The sequence below is a fragment of the Pseudopipra pipra genome, chromosome 1, assembly GCF_036250125.1.
Source record: "Pseudopipra pipra isolate bDixPip1 chromosome 1, bDixPip1.hap1, whole genome shotgun sequence".
NCBI classification, from domain to species: Eukaryota; Metazoa; Chordata; class Aves; order Passeriformes; family Pipridae; genus Pseudopipra; species Pseudopipra pipra.
The window spans coordinates 151,482,036-151,500,914 of record NC_087549.1 but is presented as its reverse complement, the minus strand read 5'-3'; the positions used below and the strand labels follow the sequence as shown (position 1 = coordinate 151,500,914).

The window sequence follows — 18,879 nt, the reverse complement described above, 5'->3', positions numbered from 1 at the left end:
AACATTGTTAGCAGCGTGTTCCCAACTACCACTGCTGTCTAGCCAAGATTAGATTATGTACTCTTAAACTGCCTACAAGGCCACTTTCCTGCTTTCCAAAGCAGTTTTACTTGACCAGCAGTTTTTCTCAGTAAGTCTTAAGAAATAAGTTGTGATCGACAGGCTAGAAAAGTGGATTCAAGGACTTGGGCAGAGTGTGTCTGCTCTTCCCTTTGGAATTAAAATGCAATTTTACATGATTAAATTGATTGCTATTGGTTCTTGAAGTGTGGCATCTTGAGAATCAATTAGCTATACAACTTGAGTCTCGTTATATTCAGATATAACCATTATGTATTACTGTTACCACTGTCTTTACTTTTAATTAATTACTGCTTGATGACCCAGAATAGAATATGTGAAGCACATAGCTGATTTTCTTGATTATCAAGTATCCACACAGACTTGGTGGAAGAGTTTAGCCAAATAGATGTTTTCCTGGTAAACAGACTCAGTGGTAGAGGGGGTTATTCAGGCAGTGAAGTGTATTACGTTGTATGAAGCCCCAAAATATGAGAGAAGAGGGAATTGCAGCATCCAGGAATACAACTGTGAGGCTTCTGACTTGTGTGTGTGAAGAGCACACACAGAGTGAATTTGTACAGTCAGTAATGCTTATTAACTTGTTCCTGAGAAGTAGGTGCTCTTCCCTTTTACAGCTCTGAAATTCTCCCTCCAATGATCGTGTTTTTAATGTTGGTTGTTTCCTTGTCATTCTTTCCAGCCAATTAGCAATGCTGATTTCATCGTTCCTGTCGAAATCGATGGAACCATACATCAGGTAAGTGCTGTTGTTCCTTCAGCATTGTGTCCTGAGTGTCCCAGAGTGTTCTCTTCCTGCATTTGCTGCTTTGCATTCAGTAACTTTTGCAAAACAACAGAAACTGTGTATTCTGGAATGTACCATCCAGAAAGGCATCCCTGTTTGATCAGGTAGAAGCTCTGTCTCAGGACTTCAATACTTGATTCTTTGTCAATTTTAAAACATTTTCAAACAGCAAATGATCTAAGAAAGGGATTTCAAACATGACTAGAACTCAGAAAAAGCTACTTGAATACTGCATTTCTCATTCCTTCCAAGGCAAACAGGACATAAGTTGGCTTTAATGTCTTTTGGTAGCTCATATGGACCAAACTTTACAAAGGTAGTAAGGAAGAACAGACATTCCTCAGGTTTTTGTGGCAGTCTGTGTTTAATTCCTGTCCCCTTTTATTCCTGTAAGTAATAAAAGTTCTTCTGATAGGAGGGTTTTTTTATATACTTCAGCATATTTTAAAAGGTCTGGACAAAATTGCGAGGAGACTAATTTTTATGTCTTACTCTTTAAGAACTTCACTTATGGCTCTGAGAAATGGTTTTCAGTAAATGCAAAACACCCATAATTTGAAAATCAATCCCCTTCATGTATTTAGCTTGGTCTTTAATCAGGAGTCTTTTCTGAAACCTCCGAATGAGAGAAATTACAGTGCCATAAATTTTCCTCTTCAGACAGACATTGAAGTTCTTGCTGGAGATGAGTTAAACAGGTTAATTTGAAGTTGAGCCTTTCTGATACATGAACCTTGCAAATTGTTTGAAGCATCTTCTCTGCCGGGTGTTGTAGGTTACAGATAATGCAGTCATTGAGTTGCAGATCTTCCCTGGATGTGATTTAATGGAGATTTTTAAGAACTGTAATTCTTGAAATGTTGGGGGTTTTTATATGTATTATTTTTACTTGGACAGAGAGTTTTTTATTTTAATCTTGGACTAATTGATAGATCGTAAAGTTCATAGTTTCATTTAATTTCCTCTTATGAAAACTACCCATGTAATTGTCACTCTTAAAATAATTACTAAATATCAGTCAGTGGACAAAAACATGCTTTAAAGTAATAGTTGCTTTGACAGTTTTTACACTGTGCCTGTTTCATGTAGAAAAACTCAATATCTAGGTTACTTACACCTGTAACGTTCAGCAGAGCTGATGCTTAAAACACTAAGTGATGTTTTGGGAGATTTGTGATACTGTCAATCCCGATTTGATGTGGGCTTTAGTTGTGTTTGGTGCTGTAAAACAGACATTTTCTCTCCTAAAACTTTGTAGAATGCTTTTGAAAGTGAATTTTTGAGTGGCTTAGAATTCTCATCACTTAGCTTGTCAAGGTGATATATTTACATTTTGAAACAAATCTCAATAAAAGACTATCTGGGCTTTACAGTCAAGCACTTCAAAAGCCAGTTGCTTTTCCATTCCCTGCTGCAAACTCTCACATTCTTCACCAAACGTGATGCAGTTTGGCACTTGAGGTGACTGTATGTGGGGGCAAAGAGAAAACAGCAACAAAAAAAACCCCAGACAAACAAAAACCCCACAACTGGCCAGAGGGAGTGGATTTGTGCATCTCCTTCTCCTTGGCAGAGAAGATCAAGTGAAATGAGTCTCTGACTGTGCTTTGCTGGAGACTTCCTGCATAATTTTCAAGGAAGTTGCTTAATCCCCTTTGTATTTCCAGTTTTTAATCTCTTAAAATATCCAGTTCTTAATCTCTAAAATAAGTAAATACCTCAGTCACATTTGGGTGGTCAAAATGAAGTTAATTGTAAGGAATTTGTGGTTCTTGAAATAAAGGTAATTTACGTGGCACACTGAATAAGCAAAGTCTGTGTTTGTAACATCTCTGTAGGCAAAGTAATGTTCTGTCATCCAGTAATCTTTTTTTTCTTTTTACACTGTGACAAACTAAAGGGCAAAAAGGGATATTCTGGCTGAGTCTGTGCATTAACACAGGCTGTGGAGCTTTGACAACCTGTTCCCGCCTCAAACCTGTAATTCTTCAGTCACTTAGAGCATAAACATGAGCAATATTTGTTATTTCTCAGAATTTGTCATCTGGGTAATTCTCGTCCATTTTCTTAAGCAGTTCATACACTCAAAGATTAATCATTGACCTTGGGAAATACTTCCACCTGTGTAAAACACCACGGGACATGTGAGATGTTGTGGAACCATCCTGTCCACAGTGCATATCCCTACCTGCTTTACCAGTCAGCCTGGTACCTTATCAGGCACGAGATGGTCTGACAGATTATTGTTGTCATTGAACTCTGCCTTAGAGACAAAACCCCAAGGAAAACAAACAGGGAAACGACCATTTCAGAAGTACCCATTCAGGGAGAAATTTGAAATAATGTGAGATTGGTCGGGTCTCGTGCACCAAAAACACCAAAACCACGAGTTGTGGCAAATTCGGTTGCTGTGCACTTGGAAGAGTTTTGAGACTTGTATACCCGACAAGTTTTTTCATGATAAATGCTGTATTTTTTGCTGTTCAACAGAGGTATTCAAAAAAATACTGTTTTCAGTTTGGGGAGTTTGTTTTCCCTTACATAATTTATAATCCAAAGGTCAGAGAAACTCTTTTTTTTTTATATAGGGAGGATAATTCATCATCTTAAAGGGTGCTCTGGTAAACAAGCTTCCCAGATTAAGAAACAGCTTTTCCGAACACCCCTTTTCCCTCTCCCATCTTTCTTACTCTGGTCTGAATTGCCTTATCTTTGGGAAGGATTTGTCATTTGATTTTAGAAGGAAATAAATCACATGTGGAAACACCTCCCTTTCTTTCTGTTGTGGGCCTTTAGATGCCTGCAGAGACTGTGCCCATCTGAGGGCAGCTGGAATTCCAGGAGGAGAATCCCACGCTTTGTGTTGGGAATGATGGCACGGGCACAGCAGGGCAGTTCTGATGTGGGCTGACCCTCTCTGGCCAGTTCTCCCATTTCACTCTGGTTGTATGGATAAAAGGAAACCAGAGCTGGTCTCCCACTCTACCAAATTATAAGGAATAAACTGTGGGAAGTTCAGTGAAATGTGCTGCAACTGAGAGGAGGATTATTGAGGGTGGAAGTAGTGGCTGGGGAAAAATGTTCAACCTTGATGTAACTTCTGCCTTTGGAGCTGCTTCCCACTGAACAAGTGCAGAGTGACCAAAGCCCCCAGATGAGAAACTGCATGTTAAATGTAGCTTTAATCCCCAGTAAGGGAAGATTTTTAAGGTATAGTTGTCCTTTTGTCTTTTATCCAAATGGCTTGCAGTACCTTTGTGCCTTGCTGTCAGTGTCAAAGTGTAAAAGGAGGCAGCCAGGAGGAGTTTGATTTGGTGTTACTTGGAATTTCATTCTTAAATTTAATTTGTTGAGTAAAACTAGTTTTTAGTGTTCGTTTTTTTAATTTCAGTTGACAATTCCTTGTTTTAGTTGTTGAAAGCTAAAGAAACCTTTGGCCTGCGTACTTTGAGTGTAATGTACAAAATGTTTTTTAATAGTGTGTGGGGAAAACGCTGTTTGAATAATAAACTTCCTTTCTGTAAAGCACAAAATCCATGGATTTCCTTATGGAAGGCTGTGGCCTGGTTCAAGTAATCCAGGATAGGCTGTATCCATTCTAACTGGCCTATTCTTGGTTACTTGCACTGGGAGACAACCACAACTGTGTGACCCAGCACGAGGAGGCTCGAGGACGTGTGTTATTTTCTGCTCAGAAGATGCACCAGCCCACGGAACGGGAGATCACGGGAGTTGGAGTTGTCCTGGGCAGATTTTTTGGTCATTACTTGGTAGATTTTGTTATTGTAAAGCAGGTTTTGGAAGGCAATTCTTTGTGTCCCATTTAATTGATCAAAATGGAGCTGGGTTTCTCCTCTGGTTTCACAAATACTGAGTCTCTCTGGGTTAAGACTGCTTTGAGGTATAGAAAATTTATGTGGAAATACAAAATGCTTGGGAACAATTAAAGATAATTACTTGTGTTCTGCCATTAGCAGCTGTAAGAATCCTGTGAAAACCTGCCTACTGCCTGATTTGTGCTTAACATGTTGAGAGTAGGGTTCATTTTAAATAATAAAAAGAAGACAGTATTCCTCCAAATTCTTGCTGTGATAAGGAAGAAATTAGTTAACACACAATACACAAAAAAATTGGAGGGATATATTTTTTTTTAATGCCCTAAAGACAGTATATAAATCTCAGAAAAATGCCAGGAGCCAGTTAGTCTAGAGACTTAAACTGAAGCCATCAGGCAAGAGAAGAAAAAGCCAAGCCACAAATAACCAGGCAGCATTGAGATTCAAGTCCAGCCACTAACAAAGTAAAGGGGGAAAAAATTCCAAATGAGGAGGAAGAGGAGAAAAGAGCTGCACTGTCAGCTGAAGAAAGCTTTTTATGTGAAGTAAACCAAAGAGATTTTGTAGCCCAGGATACCAGTACACTCGGAGTTGCTTCCAGGGGCTAAGTAGGACTTCCCAAAGAAAACTTGAAGGAGAATAACTATCCAAAGTATTAAGATATGTTGTTCTGCCAAAGAAAAAAAAATCAGTGTTGTTAAAAAAAAAAAGGGGGGGAGGAGGAATTAAGGCCTTTTACAGAGGGAAATAATTAAAGAGAAAGTTTATTGAGACTTCATCCTAAGAGATGACATTTGTTATTGATCAGGCATTTAACATGGGAAGCAAATCTGTTGGCCAGATCCCAGCAGGGAAGATTTAAGGCAAAAGAGCAAGAAACTCAAGTAGTGGAGGTTGTGGGTGCCCTTTGGTGGAGCAGGAGATCTAAACTGCAGAAGGGGGACAGCACAACTTAAAATGCTGTGTATTTACAGCTAAACACTGAGGAGGTGCAGCATTAGGAGACCTGCAAATAGCCAGAAGAGCACTTCCTGCAAGGACTTGCCTGCAAATACAGCACAAGCCTGTGGTTTGGGAGCTCTTGGGCTGCAGCTCCGGGGTTGATTTACTGTGTGCTCTCCTTATGGAGGAGGTGGGTTATGTTGCAAGCAGCAAAGTTCATATCCTTGGCAGGGAGTTTGTAATTACATTCCAAGTGGAAATACTTCGCCAGCACGGGCATAGATAGGGATGGAGAGCAAAGAGGAGTCTTCTTTTGCTGTGGCTGAAAACACTAGGCTTTAGAAGGGAAATGAATGTTAAATTCCAGCACTAACTATCTACTTAAGACTCTGGGGTGCCCCTTTTGTGCCCTCAAAAATATAATTTAAGGCTAAAGAATTAAAAACTTCATTATTAAGGAGTAACTTGGATCCTGCTATCTTTCTTCTTACAACTGGGAAGTTGGATAGTCTCTGGGTGCCCAAAAGCAGGGGTACTGCAGCTGTCTTTTTATCTGTGTCTTTAACAAATTCAGAGATAGAATTTAGAGAGGAAATACTACAGAACAACTTTGTTTAGTAAGAATTAATGAAAAATTAATTGCATTGTTATAGGGGAGGAAACTACTTGGTTTATGCCTGGTGGAATACAGGAAACATTGCTGTAATTATCTGGAAAGAGTGGTGTTGAAGTACATCTGTTAACTGTCTTTAATTCATAAAATGTCACATTTATTTGATGGGTGAGGTGCTGCTGTCGCTGTTTAAAAAAATCTATGTGGGTTATAAATTGTTATCTGTATCAAACTTCGAATGTAATGTTTATGAGGCCAGAAATAGTTTAGATAAATTTCATAGGAATAACTTAAAGAAGGTCAGGGCTTCCTGGTATGATCTGTATGCTACATAAAGTGGAAGAGTAACTAACATTTCTGATTTAGTCATTGAGGTGCAGCTCCATCATATATGTTGTTAATAAAACTTTGCTTTCAGATTGAGGTTTTCGGTTTCCAATTACACACTTTTTTTCTTTTGCTGGAGGCTTTAATTGTTACACTTCAATTCAAGCTGCTGTTTCTGTATTTTTCTCCTTCGGGCCTTTTCTCTGGCTACCTCCATTTTTTTGCCTCTTATTAATATGAAGCTAGTAAAACACATAAAATTAATCTAGTTTTACATGTCAAGGAAGGAAATTCCTGAAATTTCAGTCAGTTCTATGCCAGACTTCTCCACTTGAAATTTCCAGTATTGAGGATTATTTGCCAAACAAAGAAGATAAAATGCTGCCAGTGTTTTCTCTCAAACTTCTAATCTAACTGCAAACAAGATAGATAAATATTTTTTAAGCAGACTCCCCTCTTCAGCTTCCCAGTATGTTGTGAGCTACTTCCAAGCTTTCTGAGCAGCAGTTATCTTATCTTGGTATTTTCTGTGAATGCAAAATCATCTTGCTTGCTCTGGAAGGAGAGGCAGGGAGGCCCTAATATCTGCTAATCAGGTTGTTGACAGTAGGCAGCCAAGCTGCCTGTGTGGATGTCAGTGCAAAAAGGCAGTACAGCATTGCTGAGAGGATCTCTCTCAAGAGGAGAGAGATCTTGAGTATTTGCCATCTTTAGGGCAAGCTCCTCGTAGAAGATGCTGCAGACTTTGTTTTGAAAACAGCATTTTTAGACATTCTGCGTGGTGCTGGGAAGGCTTTCGGTGAACAAAGCTCCCTGCAGAGCTGGATGACTGATAACTCTCCATGGTGAGATATGGTACTTAGCACCTGGAATTTAAAAAAATGAGAGAATTAGCCACAGAGAGAAAACAGCTCCCTGTTGTGCAGTTCCTGTCATCACAGAGTTTTCATCGAATTTATTCCCTCTCTGAAGCTCTTCAGCACCGAAGGCACCAGCACCAAAATGGTTTTTTGGTTGAGAGACACGAATCCTCGTTCCTTGAGAAGGCCTCCTGTCTCTCTTTGCCTTTAATGAGATTTTTGCAGAAGCATCACTCCAGATGATGCACAGTGTTTGCAATGGCATAATCAGCATGGGGCTTGGCAGCCTGTGCGTGCCAATCTCTCATTATTGGATCTCTACTTTTATCTTGTGCACTTCTTTTTTTATTTTCAGCATCTCGTTTGAACTGCTTCCCTGTTAACTTTTTTGTTTCTTCAAGTGTTAGGATTGCAGGAGTGGTTTGGTTTGGTTGGGTTTTTTTTTTTTAATTTTCCTTGAGCACCATCTGACCTAAATGTCATTATCATTCCAGGTTTATGTTTTGAAACGACCACATGTGGATGAGTTTCTTCAGAGGATGGGAGAGCTCTTTGAATGTGTACTCTTCACAGCCAGTCTAGCCAAGGTTTGTTCCTCTCCTCATCTCATTAACCTTTTCAGTGCTGGTCAGTGGACTTTTTGGTTGGGTTTTCTATGGATAATGATTTCCACAGTTTGGTACTATCTTAATTTTTCCCCTTCTTTTCTGCTTCTTTGTCTGACAGTGTGTACTTTGTCTGCTAGTGTGTGGGTAAGTGTTTCCATGGTAACACCATCACATATGGGCTCGTCTCATAATGTAGCCTCCATGCATTGCTCATGATGCCAATATGAAAGGCTCACAAGTTACCATGGTTATAGTGAGAAATTAGAACAAATAGCGTGCGAGTAAAAGCAGCACATTAAAGCTGGGCACGAAATAAAACACACCGAATTAAACGCCATCCACACGATCAACCAGTGACTCAGAAATTTGCTGAAAATTTGGAACACGTCCTTTTTTTTTTTTTTTTTTTTTTGTTCTGTCAAGGTGCAATTGCAAATCTGGAGTTGGAAAATGAGACTTTTTTTTGCAAAGCCTGAAACGTCAGCAGGAATATTTTGTGCCCTCTGGTCTGCAGTAGCGGTAGTAGTTCGTAGGTAGTTTTGTGGTAGATGTTACAGTAGTGGACTGATCTTAAAATTCTTCACCTTCAGTGTCCTGTATTTGTGGTGTCTTGTTTGTAAAGTTTTATATTGGTTATTTCTAAATAATGCTCTAGCATGGCAAGCTTTTAGTGCAACCTAGTGATGGTAGAAGGGGGCAGGACCCTGATCTGTAATGCCTTCCTACCAGAGGATTCTACCCTGAATTCTCTTTACCGTGTTCTGTTCAGTTGTGTTGTAAAAATCCTAAATACTGCAACAATTTCGTACTGAAGTAAGGTGTCTGTTAATTTTTCATAGTCAGAAGATGATTGATTTCAACATCAGGTTTTTTTCTCAGTTTAAAATACAGAAAAAAAATATAGCAAAATGGTAACTCCTGCCCTGCAATAATGAGTTACAACTACCTCTTTCAAGTGTGTGCTTATTCATGTTTTGGTTTATTTGGATACTTTTCCTTGGTCAGTTTATATCAATTGTTGGATTCTAAACTGTGCCTCACCTCAAGTATCATCTTATGTATAAAATGAGAATTTCTCTAGTATTGTGGTATTTTTCCTAATAACATCTTTGATCCTCTGTGGCCCAGTTATGCAATTTGGTAACCTTAAGAGTCTTACTGACCCAGTCACTCCAAGGGCATCACTTGGAAAAGCCACATCAGGCTCAGATGTGTTCCTTACAGTTTATATTTAGAGGCACATGGAAACAAATCAGCTGTGGAAATGCTTCCTATAGATTTTCTGTTAGCACTGGCTGGTTTTACAGTAATGTTAGTTGAGATCTCTGGATCCATCAACCTCTGGAAAACTCTTACAGTAACTGTAAGTTGGCCCTAAGAATAAAACCTAATCAATAAATCACAGAAAACATCAGAGTGCAAGTTAGCCCTCTGCAGAAAGATAATTGTCCTACTTTTGCATTATCTCTTTATTAATCACTTCAGGTTTGCGGGCAAGTAAGTTAATTAACGAGGAGCAGGGAAGAAAACGGAGAAAGGGCATTTTGTCTGAAATTATTTTGTGTCCCTCCTTCGCCTGGCTCTGTGAACCAGCCTTATCTGTATGCTGCTAACTCCGTGTTTCTGACTTCTATTTTTAAGTATGCAGACCCAGTGGCCGACTTACTGGATCGCTGGGGTGTGTTCAGGGCAAGGCTCTTTAGAGAATCCTGTGTTTTCCACCGAGGAAATTATGTGAAGGATCTGAGTCGACTGGGGCGTGAGCTGAGTAAAGTTATTATAGTAGATAATTCTCCTGCATCTTACATCTTCCATCCTGAAAATGCAGTAAGTATTCAAAGTACTCGAGCTTGACTTCATCTTTCTGTTCCTTGCCCAGACCTTCTGATTCAGAAAATAACCTTTCAGAGCCCTGCCTTGTATTAGTTTCTGTATTTTCTTAGGCTGCAGGTAGCTTCTGGGATTCACTGCCAAGTGGTGAAGGACTTGGGCAAACTGATCTTGACAGTGTGTCATAGCCATGGCTGCTCATGTGCTTTCAGCTTTAGCTTGTGGCATGAAGTCCAACAGTTCTGAGAAATACCAGGTGGTGTGGAACCTGAGGAACTAACTTAGCTCTAAAAACCAAAGTTGCCCTGCAGCACAGCTTTTGTTCTTTGCAGTGGTGATTACAGACAGAATGGTTTGCTTGAACAACTGCTTGTACTCCCATCTTTTTTCGTTGTGGGAATGAAAATATTTATTAGGCAAGAGAGTGAATGTTCTACTGGTTGCTGTCTGAAATCTGTGTTTGCGGGTAAGGGAAAGAAAAAAAGTCAGGATCCTGTTGTGTTGTTATGGTTCTCCTTCAAATGTTTTCGTGATAACTCCCTTCATAATTAGAAATGTTAGCCAACAAATTCATCAGGTTTTAGGAACAAGGATAAAAGACAGGCAGCAGTAGTACTTCAGAGAAGAGTAATGATGAGCAGTGTGCGTTGTCACTGTGTGTTTGGTGGCTCCAGGAGCTCGGATGGAATGGTCTGGCACTTGCTCCCTGCATTGCTGCAGTCAGTACAGATGCTCACAGCTGCTTTGTAGCTGCCAGGATAGAAGCTGGAACTCCCTTACATCTACTGACTTTTAAACAACTGGGCTGTGCAGTGCCTTCTTTGATGTTTTTAGCCTGTCGTCTTTGTGAATTGTTAAAATTAGTGTAGGAAAATTTTTATCAGGACCACTGTTTTCTATGGTCCTGCCTCTCTGGAATAGCTTTTTTTTTTTTTTAACATGAGCTGTTTATCTTGCAGCAGGCAGCTTTTAAGTTCAGATCCTAAAACTGTGATGCCTCAAGTGATGTGGTGAAAACATTTCTCTAGTTGGTGCCACACGTGGTTTAAAGTTGCCATTTATAATAACCAGGAGCTGAAGCTCTAAATTTATGTTCATGATTAAAATCAAAAACCTGATCCAGATCATCGTTTGGTATCTCGGAAATCAGTGCCAAGAAAATAATGAGCTGTAGAAATTTGGGAGATGAAGTTAAGGGCCTTGTCAGAGTGGTTTAATCATGTATAGAAAAGTGCTGCTAGCGAACTGATACTCGAGTCTCTGCAGAAACCAGAGCTTGTAACAAGATCCAAGATAGTCTTTAAAAGACCTCAGTGCACTTCCATAGTGAAGATACACATCCAGCCCACATATTTAAGAAGGGTTATTACATGCATTATTTTCTGAACCTGTTCTCGAGGTCTAATATTTTAATCTGAGCTCTGTTCTGTACTCGCTGTTAAATATTTCCTCCAAACCCCTCGCCAGAAGGGGTTGTTGCTGCATTCCTCTGTCTGGTGACTCACACTGATAATTCTAAGAGGGAAAAAAAAAAAAAAGACTTGCCTGTAAATAAAGTGTCAGTGCAGCTTTATAACCTGTGTCTCCCTTCCAGTCTGTTCTGGAATGTTAAGGAGGCAGAGCGAGTCGAGCTGCCCAGCGTGGGGTCACGTAGGTGACCTGGACATGCAGGTGAAGGTCAGCTGTCCTGCAGTTGGCTTTGGGGTTGGGGTTGGGTGCTAGAAAACATGGGCTTGAACCCGGTGCTCCACCTGAAGGCTAATGATTAGCAATTTGCCTTATTGTGATGATGAGTGTTACAGGACACCCACACAGGCAAAACTCACGTGTCCTTCACATCACGAAGCCCTCTCAGTGTTTGTTGGTTGCTTTGTTTCAGGTGCCTGTGCAGTCCTGGTTTGATGACATGACAGACACAGAGCTGCTAGATCTTATTCCTTTCTTTGAAGGACTAAGCAAAGAGGAAGAAGTTTACAGTATGCTTCATAAACTCTGCAACAGGTAGCCCTTAACTTTGACTGACTTCTGCTACTAGATTGCAGTAGAGCCTGTCTCCATCTTTTTCAGCTCTTTCAAATGTAAGCTTTGGGGAGGTCACCCCTGTCAGAAGTGCTACTCTTGATCTTCCTGTTACATTGGACACGAAGGACAATCATGAGTGATGCTCTTAAGCCTTCAGAAGCCTGACTCCTAAGGTCATGTGTTCAGACTACTTTTTTAAAGGAAAAAAAAAAAAAAGAAGCTATTTTAAGTGGGACTCTTTTAATTAATTTCATAAATGGACATCTTTTACTGGATCAGCTTTTCTTAAAACATGCCAAAAAAAAAAAGAAGCTTGTATTTCAGCAGTTGAATTTCTCTCCCTTTCTTCCCCTCCCACTATGCAGACAATTTTACCCCCCTGCTTAGAGCAGTTGACCTGACTCTGAATTTTTTCTTACAGAATGAAGTGCCTTTTTGAATGTTATTTTAAGATAAAAAAATTCATTTTTGTATAAGACGTATTTCCAGACATCTTTTAGTCTTGTATTGTCTAAATGCTTTAAAAGGAAAAAGGAAAAAAATTTTATAGAGCACTGTAATATATAACAAAGGAAAAAGTTGAAAACCAAGATGCTGGGTTCCTGTCTCCACAGTGACATTAAGTTGCATTTACACTTTGGCACGCTCGGAAGGTTCGGGCGTTTCGTGGGAGGGGTGAATTGGGTTCATTACACGGTTGTTTCACCGATGATGATTTTGGGCACAGTTTGGAACATATCTGCAGTTGTTTTTGAGTGTCAGGGAATGATGGAATTGAGAAAACAAGGTGGCTGATAGACCTTAAAGCACCTTCTCTTGTAGACAGGTGAAATTCTGTTGTCTCTGCTTACGCACAACTGCCATGCCTCTCGATTTTCGGAAAACCATTATCCTGGGAGAACGGGGAGGAGGAGATCTATTTATTAGTTTAAGATTCTTTTCTTAAAACAGCCCGTCTGGGTAAGCTGGATCTGTGTTGAGCTGTTTGGAGTACTTTTTTCTTTTAATTGCTGCTACTGTATACTCACCAAATGGAGTTGACCATCGGCTGTTATACTGTTTTTGCCACTGTGCCTGTGCTATGAAACATTTTCTGTAAGCTGCAAACTTGGGCAATAAATAAAATGCAGGCTTCATAACCCACCCCCATGGATTAATCCAATGGTATCTGAAATACCAGAGAACTCAGTTAAAGGTGACCTGTAAAGGGTATTTTTTTTAATCTTTTTTTTTTTTTCAATGGGGGTGAAGCCCTCTCCTTTTGTTGGTATATAAAAATGCAAAAAAGCATTTTGCTCACATCTCTGATTTGTATTTCTTTTTCCCCCAAGCTGTAAGGTACAGATTGGGAGCTGTATCAAGCTTTGCTAGAAGGGCACAAGTTACTAGCCTAGACTAAAATGGCTCCTCTGGCTTTGGAGTTGAGTTAGACTCATCTCTGAGTCTGAGAACCTGCTTAGCATCTTCTGCAGTGTCAGAGGTGCTTTTTCAGTTGAATAACTTTTAAACATTTTAAGCCTTTGAAGAAAAGGCACACCTTTTCTTTCTTGCTTTTTCTCCCCCCCCTTTCCAGCGTCACCTTTTAATTATCCTCCACCCCAGAAATCTGCAAACATAAAAAAGTGCAGCTGTGTTTGGCTGTCATCAGAGAAGACTAAATGGACTATTCGGTGCTTCTAATTAGCCTCGTGCTAAATTCTGAATTGCAGATCCCCTTTGCCTTTTCTGTTTCTCTCGAAAAGTCTTGAAGATTTGAGGGGGGAAAAAAAAAAAAAGACAAAAAACAACTTTTTTGCAATGGACTTGGCTTGTGATCCTCGTCTAAAATCATTGGTGAAGCAGCTTAACAACGTTCATAGAAGGGCAGGCAGTGAGTAGGTTGTAGGTACAGTATAAAAGTGAGCAGCTGTGCTCCAGCTGTGGCTGCACCCAGGGGTGTTGGAGGCAGTCCCGTCACACTCTGTGTGAGTCTGTAATGGCATCACCGTTTTGTTTCTTACCAGCTGGCATTACCTTAGTACTGTACAATTCTGTGCCACAACGAAAGACAAAACCGTCAAATCTAAAATTTAAAAAAAAAAAACAAAAAAAAAAAGAACAAAAAAAAAGCCTACTTTGTTTAAAAAAAAAAACGAGGGTTAAAAAAAAAAAAAAGAGAGACGTATGGATTCTGGTTAGTCCATTAACGTTCCCTTTCGGTTTAAGATTGTTTAATTTTGTATTTGACTTCAGAGGAACGAAAACCCGTAAGCTGCCAAAAAAAAAAAACAAACAAAAAAAAAGAAAGAAAAGTTGTTCTCTGAGCAGTATTTTTTTCAACTGCGTTTTGCGGCTTCTGGGCTCCAAACGCAGTTTGCAGGGAAGTATTCAGGTTGTAGTTAGTCGTGCAGGTATGAGAGGAATGGCTGAAAAAAAAAAACAACAAAACACAAACTCAAAGACTTTCTCGCAAAGCATTAGACCAAACAGACAATAAATAACCCACCGTGGTGACCTGTTGTACGTGAGACAAACCCTGTCATCCGTTTGCATCTCTGAAAGCAGCGATTTCATGAACCAGTTGCCTTAAGTCTGTGAATGAATGTTGACTATTAAAAGTGTCTTGTATTGTTCTAAAATCCACATAGAACGGGCAACTGAACTTCTGCACCAGCTTCTGCAGGAAGGGTTCTGATGATGTTCTGTACAAACCGTACTTAACACTGTATTATTTTGGCTCTTGAAATCCACAAATTTAAAAAAAAAAAAAAACCAAATTATTTTAATAAGTTAGTTTTAGTAAAGCATTAAAATAACATTTTGTGACAAAGGCAAAAAACTTAGCCACGGCTTTGATCTCTTAATATTAAGAGTATTTTCTGTAAGTTTTGAGTAATTTAGTAATTTTTTTTATTTTTTAACCCACTTGGAGTGCTCTGCAATCAGGTTTGGGCTCCCCTGTGTATTCAGATTTGACCAGAGGGATCAAACTGTCCTAGTTGGTTATTTTGACACTTATCATCGTACTTGAAATTTCAAGTGTTGAGTTTGCGTGGATATACATACGCTCTATATTTAGTTTCTAGATTGTAACAAAGCAATATAGTTCTGTCCATACAGTCAGATAATGGAATGTCTGTAAAATTTGCAATACGGGTATTTGATTGTATTTTAAATACAAGAGTTTAAAAACTAAAATAGGAAAAAAAAAAAAATACTTGTTTCCTAAATCTCTTGCATATTTTGAAGTGCAGTTAGTGCATGCAGGTCACCAGGGCTGTTATAAACCCTGGCTTTCAATTTTATTATTTCTGGATATTATAGAAGTTATTAAAAAGTCTTTTCCAGTTGGTCATCCTGTTCAGCTAAAGAGATGCTGCCTGGCCTGAAGTTCTGTTGTCCTTTTTATGTCGGGTTAAAAACGGTTTTTTGCCTGTATAGGTATTTTTGAATTAAGCTGTAAGGCAGAATTGCCTTTAGATTCTTTAAATTCAGCTGAGGTGTTAACGATTAAATTGCCATTTGTAAACTAGGGCTGTGCGCAGAGTCCTTGTTAACAACCACCAGGAAGCGTGGCAGGCTTGGAATGGGAGATGGTAGCAAAATGTACAATATTGCTGTGTTCATTTAGGTAGCTTTGGAAGAGTAATTTGTCTCTTTGTTTTGCCCTTTTGATCTTTATTAAACAGCGAAGTTCTACATGGAGGAAGCTCAACACCTGGAGACATTTGGTTGTCAGTGTACGCAAATCACTTTCTTACAGCATGATTTTGATTAGACTGGTTGGGGACAATAAAGTATCTAAATGACACTGGTGTGTGCTGATGTTGCAGCTTTTGAAATTTCAGTGTATCAAAAAAAAAAAAAAGTAATGATATAAGTTCTGGAGACGTAAATCCTCTGTTTTACAGGTTGTTTTTAACCTAATAAACCACAGTACCGCACAGCCCTATTTGTAAAACAGAAACAAGTTTGTGCCTCTGATTTCCAAGGTGCTGTGATGTTTTGCCTTTGTGGGGCGAGGAGGGGGGCAGGTGAGACTGGCGTGGGGCAATTGCTTCAGAATCTCTGGGTAACTATGCAAAACCAGCTGTCAGTTTTCTGTTTCACATGGTATTGTAAAATCCCAGCTGACTCTCTTTTATTTCTTGTTAAAGGTCTATTGGGAACTCCTTAACGGAGGAGTAAGCAATGGAAATGTTTCTTTCTTTCTTTTTTTCCTTCTTTTTTTTTTTTCTTATGATGGAGCTGTTTACACTTTGATGCAATGAACAATCCAGCAATACTTGAGAAACACTACAGATACCATATGAGTGTTTGCAGGAGAGAGAAGTGTTGTCAATCAGGTATTGAATGGTTTCTTTACTGTCACAAATAAAAAATTTTAACAATATAGTTACTTGTGCATGTAATACTTCTCTGGGAAAAAGAAATTCTGCACTTCTTCAGTAAAAAAGGCACTGCCCTAATTTGTCAGGGACATTATTCCTGCTAATGCACATCCATGTTAAATCATAAAATCATCCATCTATGTCCAACCCTCTTCCCCCTCTCCTCTTTTTAAGTCGTGTGCAGGACTCCTCAGTGCCTGCCCTGGCACCTGCTTGTGCAAACAGAGCTGATGAACTACTGTTGAACTCTGCTAAATAAATTGGTGGCGACTCCTGCAGATGTTCCAGCTATTTAGATCTCTTGGATGAGATCATACAATAATTTGTTCAAGTCTCAAAGCTGTGTGACTTCTTTTGAAGGGCTTACTTCAGCTACTTGAATAGCTGTTCTTAACATCACTGCCATATCCACATGAATATCTGAATAAAAGACTTTATTTGGTTGGAAAATCTATTTTGGGACTTTTTATCTGACACAATAAGACTTAGGCAGAGCCTTCCTTTCTAGGAAAAGGCACATATTATTGATGCTTTATGAGCAGAAAACCTCAGGCCTGTTGGAATAAGCAGCTGGCTCAAGATAGCACACTAGTTGCAATTAAAAATATTTTTTAGTTAGTCCTGTGATCAGTTGGAATGACTAGACTGCCTTTACTTTGTACTGGTGAGTCAGGGGGTTGATTTTTAAAAAAAATTTTTTGGGGTTTGTTTTTGGGGGGATTTATTTAGGGGATTTTTTTTTAGTTTTACCAGTCTCCTTAGCTGCTACTTAGGATAAAGATGCCTTTCTTTTTTTTTCACTCAGTAAAACAAGTGTCTCAAAATTCATAAAACAGCTCATTTATAGCAGTGAGAAAGATCCTTGTTGTTCTGTCCTGACTGATTAAAACCAAGCACAGCCTAATCTACGTACTTAAACACCTTCCCATGTTTTTCCCCCATTTCATTGTGTTTTTGACTCAGAAGGAAAGCCAACCACTCTGAAATCCCCTGCAGGATGGGATAGGGCCTCTTCCAGGTGGGCTGCACTCCAGGGGATCCTGCAGTCTCCAGCAGTTTTCCTGGCAAGCCACCCTCACCATCCAGACTTCCCCTCAGCCCAGCTACGCTGGCAGGAGACCAGGCAAAGCTCTCCTGGACTCCTCTGGTTCCACTGGAGCTACTGGTGAATAAATGATCTGTAGGTAATACATTGGTTTGGACAGGTTGGCAGACTCAAACTTGGGAAGCTTCCAGGAGTGTTTTGTTGGGAAGGAGCTGTGCTGGGGAGCCGGGTTCTCTGTAATTGCCCGATACCACTTAACGGGCGTTTCTGAAGCCCGGGACACACACAGATGGGTTTGACTCCATAGGGCAGGTCTCTGCATCGGCAGTTACACACTTTCCCAGATTGAAAAGCAATTAGAAGGGTTAGATTTGGTCATTGCTTGGATCAGCAGCATACTGGGTTTGGGAGGCGCTGGCCGTGTCTGTGTCCCCTGGGCCTCGGTGGACCCGTCGTAGCTCCCACCGCTCTTCTCTGCGCACCCGACAGCCTTTAATTTTGGAACAGCCCCTTCGATTGAGGGATGTAAACACACTTGATCGGGATGGAAATTGCAGGAAAATGCTGGACAAAGAAAGGCAGCGCAGCTGGCACCCGCCAGCCTTGGCCATCGTCTCGGGCTGGACTCCAGCAAGGACAAGGCTGCTGCTGCTCGAAGGCGAACGGAGGAGTCACCGCTCAGCCAGAAACACGTCACCCCCTCACAGAACCTCTGTTCTCCCAGATAATGAGGGTTGATCGTTTTGTCCCTACGAACGCGATGTCACCGCCTCAGAATTCCCGGCGTTTCAATAAATGTTGCACTCCAAGGCTCGGAGGAGTTGCTGGCTTGACAATGGGTTGTTTTCTTTTGTCCGATTTTAATGAGCTTTTGTGATGAAAACCAAATTTCTTTACAGTGTAACCTTGTGATTTTATTTTTTTTTTCCACGCTTTGATTCAGTTTGACAATAAACTATCTGTGTTATTTTTTTCATCCTCTTCATGTCTGATAATGCACAACATAGTTGAGGGCTGCTCCCAGGAATCCCCCTCTGTGCCCACATGCCATTCTCCATGGGGGAAATGCTGGGAGGGGGAAGCAAAGGCTTCAGAGAGTCAGGCCAGAGAGTTCTCCCCGTTCCATTCCTCTCACAGCTCTTTGGACTTGCTGGGCTTTAATAAAGATGAAAGCCCTGACTGCTGAGCATCAAGGGCTCCTTCCCCTAGCAGCATATTTGGCAGGTGGGTTCAGTTCCTGTTCTTCTTGGTTAACCTGCTGAGGTTTGAATAAAGCCATCTTGCTGCTTCCAAAGCCACTAAAGCCTGTACATAAGTGGGAGCTGAGAAAGCAGAAAGATCCTGGATTCTGGGAGGGGATAAGGAAGTGGGAGAAAACTGTTGGGGACTGGTGGGGTTTCCTGTACAACCCCCTGTCAGCTTCTGTGTGCAGCACCCCTCTCATGGTGCTCACAGCACCCCTGAAGCAGTGGGTTGGTTCCTCACCTGCCTGTCCTGGGTTTGTAGGGATAAATGGGGCCTGAGAGCAGATCAGGAGGCACATCCCTGCCTTCCTTCC

At 40.4% G+C, this 18,879-nt stretch overlaps 1 protein-coding gene across 5 annotated transcripts in view; it reads left to right on the top strand.

Moving 5' to 3' along the window:
* Window positions 1-18,297, top strand: part of CTDSPL (CTD small phosphatase like) — an 82,076-nt gene extending 63,779 nt beyond the window's left edge. For all 5 annotated transcript variants that reach the window (XM_064639254.1, XM_064639227.1, XM_064639246.1 and 2 more), the window contains 4 exons: window positions 764-820; window positions 7,941-8,033; window positions 9,696-9,881; window positions 11,764-18,297. In XM_064639254.1, coding sequence (XP_064495324.1) covers window positions 764-820; window positions 7,941-8,033; window positions 9,696-9,881; window positions 11,764-11,889 — 462 coding nt within the window. In that variant the 3' untranslated portion in view covers window positions 11,890-18,297. The remainder of the gene's footprint in view (window positions 1-763; window positions 821-7,940; window positions 8,034-9,695; window positions 9,882-11,763) is intronic.
* Window positions 18,298-18,879: the final 582 nt, after the last annotated feature.